The 7,814-nt window shown below is 47.5% G+C and overlaps 1 protein-coding gene across 1 annotated transcript in view; it reads left to right on the forward strand.

Moving 5' to 3' along the window:
- Positions 1-4,903, forward strand: part of THADA (THADA armadillo repeat containing) — a gene marked incomplete at its 5' end in the record, with an annotated part of 148,938 nt that extends 144,035 nt beyond the window's left edge. Inside the window, 2 exons of the mRNA XM_007445791.1 lie at positions 3,266-3,435; positions 4,511-4,903. Of these exons, the coding sequence (XP_007445853.1) occupies positions 3,266-3,435; positions 4,511-4,903 (563 nt within the window). The remainder of the gene's footprint in view (positions 1-3,265; positions 3,436-4,510) is intronic.
- Positions 4,904-7,814: the final 2,911 nt, after the last annotated feature.

The raw sequence follows: 7,814 nt of genomic DNA on the forward strand, positions 1-7,814 counted from the left end.
TTGCCTGAGCTGCAGGCACTGGTTTTGCTGGTGGATGAAACTGTTTTCTTCCCTATGGGGCTTTCAGTCCTTGCCTTAAGGAGACAAAAAGAAGGGGTGGGGGGAAAACAGGTGAATCAGAGGGCAGGTTTTTCTGGAAGATTTCAAGATAAGCTGACCTGCTGCTGGTGCCACAATACTGAGGACTTACAGCTTTGACCCTTTTTTTCAAAATATGGCCCTTAGCTGGGAGCTCTTTTTCATGAATAAAAGTGATAAAACTGAGTCTGACTTATTCATCTCCATGGGTTACTGGGAGTGTTTCTTCATGGCTTCCCTGCAGGGGGAGTTGGCCTATGACTGAGGGAGACCTAGCTCAGTGCCATCACTGCTAACTGTGCAAACTTGGACCTGTTACCCAACCTCTGTGAGCACAACTTCCTTGTTTGTTAAATAAGGGTACCTCCCTCCTGTTGGTAGAAGCATTAAGAGTTCAAATAGAAGGAAAGTGTTCGTTATTATCAACTTATTGCTTGCTTTCTTTGTGGCAGTCCCTGTGTTAGTATTCAAACCAAATCAAGTGGGGTAAAGGAAGAGATTTCATGATCTCTAGAGCCATAAACTGGAATGTTCTGAGCATCTGCTCTGTGTTTAATTGTATGCTGATCTTCATGTGTATTTTCAGTTCTTTGAGGTTTGAAAGATGCCGATTAATGGTATCTCTTCCCCATACAGACTCTAAACCAGTTGAGAACTACACAGGGGAGTCAGTAGAGATAAAAGTAGAGATTGTATTATAGGTGAAGGCTGGACCAACACATGGCTCACACCGACAGCTAAAATGTACCTTCACGCCTCCCCCCAACTTTTTCTGTTTCCCAGTTTGAAGCCTGATTCTAGGCTGCAGAGCCTAAGGGGCAGGTGTCCTGAGGGATTGATTTGGGGCTCTGAGGATAGTAACGTTGATCCTTTGGCTGCTTCCATGAGTCACAGGCTCTGTGTAGTGCTGGCCCCGCTGGAGGTTCACCAACTCTGTTTATCTCACCGGGAAGACCTACATCTCTGGAATGTTGGTGCTAATCCTCCAAATCTGTGCTCTGCATGCACCATGAAACTTGTTGTCAATTCCGGTTTCTTTATAGCCACTTTAAGCTCTCTGACTGTACGCAAGTGAGTTAACCTATCTGTGCCTGGATTCCTCATCTGTGAAGTAGGGATGGTAATACCCAACCCAAAGGATGCTGAAGGACTGGAGAGAAAGGACTTGCTTAGGGACTGGCACCTAATAGGTCCACTAAGCCTGATTCAACGTCCTGGGGAACTCAGCTTTCCATTCCAGACTCTGAGGCTTCTCCCTGTGTGCTGAGCAAGTCTCTTTGGGGGCCAAATGGTCACGGACAGGTCTGTGGGCTGGAGTGGAGATGTGGATTTGAGAAAGATGAGGTCTCAGTAGAAATGTGTCATTGAAAGACAAGCATTGGTGTATGGGTGCATCCATAGAGATTTATTGTCTGTGCGGTGGGATTTCAGTCCTACGTTTCAGGCCTCCTCCAGGTTGGGGGTGGGAGGCACGGGATTGTTAGCAGAAATGTCAACACCCTGAGCCTCCCTTCAAACCCATATTTAGGACTGTCTAAGGCAAAATGGTGAAGTAAGCAATGGTTTCCCCAAGGCACCCACTTCCTCTTTCTGCACCCCATTCGACTCTTTTAGCACCCTTCCTCCAGCCAGCTAAGAAAATGAGTCTCTGAAAAACGATTTCACGCTAACAGAGGGCAGCAGAATATGAGCTAATTCCAGCCCCCCACCTGTCATTGTACGGCCTGTGAACTACAAACAGTTTTTACATTTTTAAATGGTTGGAAAAAATCAAAAGAAGAATATTATTTTGTGAAATAAAAATTACATGAAAGTCAAATTTTATTGTAACATAAATAAAGTTTTATTGGAACCTAGCCACAACCATTTGTTTACATATTGTCTATGGCTGCTTTCAGTCAGAGACCGTAAGACTCCCAAAGTCTAAAATATTTACCTTCTGGCCCCTTAAGAAAAAGTTTGCTGATGCCCTGCTCTAAGATGTTAGAGAGTTCATGTGTTATGTGCTCAATGGGATTTGGTTCAGAGGAAGGGACAAAGCAATGGAGTTCAGGCGTTGTCGGCAGGCCTGCAGAGGAGACACTGGGTGGGAAGCTTTTGTGATATCCTTCCAGTTAGAAGGGCTGAGGGGAGATAGATGTCTAGTCTTGTACGTGGGGCTGCTTCTGTCCACACTGGGATAGGGGGCATGGAAATGGTGGGATTCAGGCCTATGACTCATTCTAGCTGCACAGACAGCAGGATTCAGGAGTGGATAAAGAACTCTTAGTGAGCGTATCCCACTATCCCACCAGCTTCCCTGCCAGGCTAGTGGCAGTGATTTTCCTTTTTTTTTTGGCTGCGTTGGGTCTTCGTTGCTGCGCGCAGGCTTTCTCTAGTTGTGGCGAGTGGTGGCTACTCTTCGTTGCGGTGCGCGGGCTTCTCACTGCAGTGGCTTCTCTTGTTGCAGAGCACGGGCTCTAGGTGGGCGGGCTTCAGTAGCTGCAGCACGCTGGCTCGAAAGTTGTAGCACGCAGGCCCTAGAGTGCATGGGCTTCAGTAGTTGTGGCGCATGGGCACAGTAGTTGCGGCATGCGGGCTCTAGGGCATGCAGGCATCAGTAGTTGTGGCGCACAGGCTCAGTAGTTGCGGCTCCTGGGCTCTAGAGCACAGGCTCAGTAGTTGTGGTGCACAAGCTTAGTTGCTCCGTGGCATGTGGGACCTTCCCAGACCAGGGATCAAGCCCGTGTCCCCTGCATTGGTAAGGCAGATTCTTTTTTTTTTTTTTAGTTAATTAATTAATTTTTTTTAATTTATTTATTTATTTATTTATGTGGTGGCTTCTCTTTGTTGCTCAGCTTATTTATTTATATGGTGGCTTCTCTTTGTTGCTCAGCACGGGCTCTAGGTGCGTGGGCTTCAGTAGTTGTAGCACGCGGGCTCAGTAGTTGTGGCTCGCAGGCTCTAGAGCACAGGCTCAGTAGTTGTCACGCACGGGCTTAGTTGCTCCGTGGCATGTGGGATCTTCCTGGACCAGGGCTCGAACCCGTGCCCGCTGCATTGGCAGGCAGATCCTTAACCACTGTGCCACCAGGGAAGTCCCTGGCAGTGATTTTACCTGAAGGCTTTAACGTTCCTGGAGTCCTGCACAGCCTCCCCAGTTGGCCCTGAGCAGCACATTCATGGTTCACCTCTCTCATTTCCACAGAATTTGCCTTCTGCCGGGTGGACGCCTCCATCGCACTGGATCTGGCCCTGGCTGTGCTGTGTGACCTGCTCCAGCAGTGGGACCAGCTGGCCCCTGGACTCCCAGTCCTGCTAGGATGGCTGTTGGGGGAGGGTGATGACCTCATGGCCTGTGTGGAGAGCGTGCATCAGGTAATCCTGGGGTGTCAGGGCAGTGGAGGTGGGTGGGAGTGATCCTACACCCACCGGATGCAGCACTTACAGGCTTACATGGGCTTGATGTGCCTCTGGCTGAAAGTGTGCCTCTGGATGCTCAGGTTACAGAGCGGTAAGCAATTAGGGAGTCTCCAAATGGCCCCGCAGCCTGCGGGTGCTGCTGGGGCAGCTCTTGTGCTGGCGTGTGGAGTTCCAATGGTAAGCCTTCCGATCAGTGTGGGGAGGGGACTTTGAAAGAGGCCCCTTGGAAGTTGAGAGTTTAATTATGGAGGATGCTTATTCGTCAGCATTGGAGTGACCAGGGGCTCCCCATGGTTAGGTCTGAAGGTGAAACACTTCCAGAGAATCAGGGTCCTTCCAGGGTCTCTGCTGCTTGAAGAAAACTAAGAGCCCCTCCAGGTGGGGGTCAGTCAACAGATAGGGAAACTGAGGACCTAGATAAGCAGTAAAAGCATCTTGAGAATTGAAATTCCTCTCTGCCAGTGTCTGACTCAGCTGGCCTTCTTGGCATCCCCGGCAGGCCAAGAGTTCAAAAAGCAGCCTGTTTATGGGAAATTAGGAGATAAGATAAAGTGTCTGTGATAAAATGACCTTGAAAATCCCCAGCATTATAGAAATTTGGTTTCATACTGAGAGACCAGTGTCTCATGTTTGTCAATTCTTCGCTCTTTGCTGCTCAGATCTCCCTTCCTCCCTCCTCTCTGATTTCTAGATGCACCTTCAGGTCTAGGGCCCCCTCCTGTGTTGAGGTCCCCTTTCAGCACCGAGCCCCCAAAATATCTTGGCTGAGAACCACAAACACATCTTTATCAAAGGTCATGTTAAGTCTGGGGGAAAAAAATTTCTCTCCAGTGGAGAAGTACGAGTGAAGATAGAAGGTGACCTTCAGGGCTGCAAGTGCTGTGTGTACAGGGGTGTTGACAGGCGAGAGTGAGCCCTCTGTCAGGTGGGGAGGGGACACACTGCTTCTGCATTGCCAGGACTCTGCTCTGGACTGGGGCCAGTCAGCATCCCCTGTAAGGTTGACTTTTGGCTTTTTCATCGGACTTAGGTGGAAGACTACCTGTTTGAAAAAACAGAAGTCAACTTTTGGGCTGAGACCCTGATCTTCATGAAATACCTCTACAAGCACCTCTTCCGCCTCCTCTCCAAGTCCAGCTGGCGTCCTCTCAGCCCCGAGAGGCTCTGTCATCTTCAGAGGACAGCGTCAGAGCAACGCCACCTCCTTTCCCAGCTCTTCAGAGAGCTGCCACCAACGGCTGAGTTTTTGAAGACGGTGGAGTTCACGAGACTGCGCATTCGGGAGGAAAGGGCTTTGGCTTGCCTGAGGTTACTGGCGTTTCTGGAAGGAAAGGAAGGGGAAGACACCCCAGTTCTCAGGGCTTTGGACTCTCCTGCAGCAGTGAATCAGTTAACTCTTCCAAGAACAGAAACGGCTTGTTGAAGAAAGAAGACTTGTGGGGTTGGGGGTAGGGTGGATTGTTCCCCCAGTCAATCCGCAGGAAAATGTTGAACAGAAACTTAAGCATCTTCTCCCCTTCACAACTCCCCCACTTCTGTGAGTCTAGTCTTCTGTCCTACAGAGGACTTTTTCTTCAGTTCAGTCATTCAAGGCAGCCTCGTTTATTGCAGCTACTGTAGGACATGAGGCTACCACGTTGAATATTGACTCTGTTCCCAGGTGCAGGCCACCTGCAGGCCTGAATTAGCCTTTTTCATCCCCCAGGACCTCCAGTGTCCAACCAGAGCTGGCCTACATTTTTCTCTGAATTGACTACACAGAGTTGGGTTTTAACACATGATTTCCCCCCCGCTTTTCTGGCTAGTTGTGGGAGCTGGATTAGTTGGCAGACAGCCCACTTGGTCAGAATTCCAAATTTTATTCGATTTTAGCAAAGGCAGAAATATGTTCCAAATGTTGGATCCTGGGAGAATTAAGGATCGACTTCATACAAATAATTTTGTTTTTACTGTCTGCATGTTTAAGCCTTCAGTGACCTACACATGCCATCCTAATTATTAAAAGAGCCATTAAGAGCTCCTACCCCCCTCTCCCCACCATAAAAAGTATCTGTGCTATTGTTAGGAAAACAGATTCACCACCCAGTGAAATCATAGACTCTTGGCTGTTAGAAGGAACCTGGGGAAAGGAGAGTCAGAATAAATGACTTATTTGATGCCTACACTGGTTACTGTCATTTTCTTGGTGGCAGTAACAAGAAGATTCTTATTTAAGATGCCAGAAAACTTTTATCCATTTCAGTGATTTAACCTGGAAACCTTAAGGGTTTTCTGCTTTTCTAAGTCCAGCCCTCCCCTCTTTCTCAGACACCCAGCAGGTGTCGCTCTTGCATACGTTTTGCTGCTAGTTTTGTTTTACACTGGCTTACCAGTTTTAATTTATAATTTCAGAGTAAGTGTTAGCCAAAGACAGTTATCTTGAAATTCATAGCTTGGATGGGTCATAGCCTCATCCACATTCATTTTTCATCCTAGTTATCTGAAAGAACCATTTCAGTAATCCTATGTACACTTGGCCCAGCTTTTTAGGGTCTGTAAATACTTTTAAATACTCCTCAGGTGAGCAATCAGAATTATTTGATTGATGTTTGAGGGTCTGGAGGGGCAGTTTAGAAGGGAGAGGGTTTGATATGATCATTTCCTACTACAGAAAGACTTATATTTCAAATATAATTTGTTTCTCTTTGAAAGAGAAACACTAACACTAAAAAATAGAGCCTACTAAAAGAATAGAGAACGGTCTGTGTAGGAAGAAGCAAGGAAAGAAGTTAACTTAGTGTCCAAAGTTTTGCCCTAAAAAGACAGGAAATTCCCTGGTGGTTTTGCATTACTCAGCTCAAAATGTGTTTTCTGTGATCCTGAATTAATAACCTGGTTAGGCATCTGTGTAGCCCACACTTGATGGAAAGTTGCCAACTGAACATTTCTTTTTGTTCTGAGAAGACGTGGCTGGTGAGAAGTCAGGGAATTGTTGGCACAATGTGGTGATAACCATGGTAGAATAATTATGAAACCAGCTCCAGCAAAGCCCAGCTCACTGGAAAGGGCCAGCATTCCTTTTTTCTCCATTTAAAATGAAATAAAAGCAGTTACATAATAATAAAAATATTTCCTACCAGCAGGTACTCTGTACCAAAGCATGAACCATAGCATGTTTACATGTTAGTTCCAAAGTCCTTCTACCAAGCCTGCAAAGTGGGTGTTCTCATAGCTGTTGAGAATTACCCCAGATTTTGATCTTGGCTGGTTGTAGCCAGCCTGAGAGCACAGGAGAGACAGATGTTTCCACTGGTTTTTGTATCTGAAATCTTGTCACTGACCTCCAACAGCAGTGGTGAGGGAAATTGCTGTTTCACACTTTCCTGATGCATTCCCACAGGAAACTCAGAATACCCCACTGTCGGGGCCATCCTCAGACTCTTGTGCTGTGGTTCATTTCAACAAAGAACAAAACAGCATCAGGGTTCTTGGGTATTCTAGGCTGTAAGTGTCAGCCATGGTTGCCCAGCCTTGTCTAGGGGCCAGTATAGGCCGGGTGGCAAAAGTGAAACAGTCACTTCATCTGAGGTCACTGTCCTTGGCTCCAAGCTCGAGGGTCCAAGATTTGGTTACCCCTCAGCTCTGCATTCACGATTCTGTAGACCTCCACCCATCTGGCCATACTCCAGAGGCCTGGCTTTCTCCATTTTTATGCTTTGTCAATTTGTTTAATAAATAAGATGGAGTATACTTATCTTTTAAAAACCTTAACAGATAACTCATTTGCACCTTGACAAAGGTGAGAGATGAGTAAAACAGGAATTATCTTAGTTTTACAAAGAAACCCAGGTGCCAAAGTGATTTTGTGATTTGCCTGAAATCACATGGCTTATGAGGGACAGGGCCTGAACTCCAGCCCTATGTTTCTGATCCTGAAGTCCTTGCAGCCCTATGCTGACTCTAGCTCCCTGGGTGGGTGAGGAGTGCAGCAATGGGCTCTGCGTGCAAGCTGAACTCTAAAGAGTACGTTTCCTGAGTGACAGGCCTGGCTCATTCCCTCCCACGGTAACTGAGAGAGGGAATGAGCGCCGCCGAATGGAAGTAAGCACAAGGAAACAGCCAGAAACAAGATCAACTGGGCAAGGGGGCGTGGGTCTCGGGAGCTTCTTTCTCTGTTGGGTACTGGACCTTCCAACTTAGGCCCAATTACAGCCTAGGCTGCCAGGTGTGCGAAATCATGGGCCCCGCTCCAGCTTTTTTGGCAGCATATCCGTAGACGCGGAGTGAGAAGTGTCCTGGACCGGACTGCATATCTGCCCCAGTGGGGCTGACAGTGGCCTTAGCTGCACTGGGCG

Source organism: Lipotes vexillifer, unplaced genomic scaffold (assembly GCF_000442215.2).
Source record: "Lipotes vexillifer unplaced genomic scaffold, Lipotes_vexillifer_v1.1 scaffold278, whole genome shotgun sequence".
In the NCBI taxonomy this organism is placed as follows: Eukaryota; Metazoa; Chordata; class Mammalia; order Artiodactyla; family Lipotidae; genus Lipotes; species Lipotes vexillifer.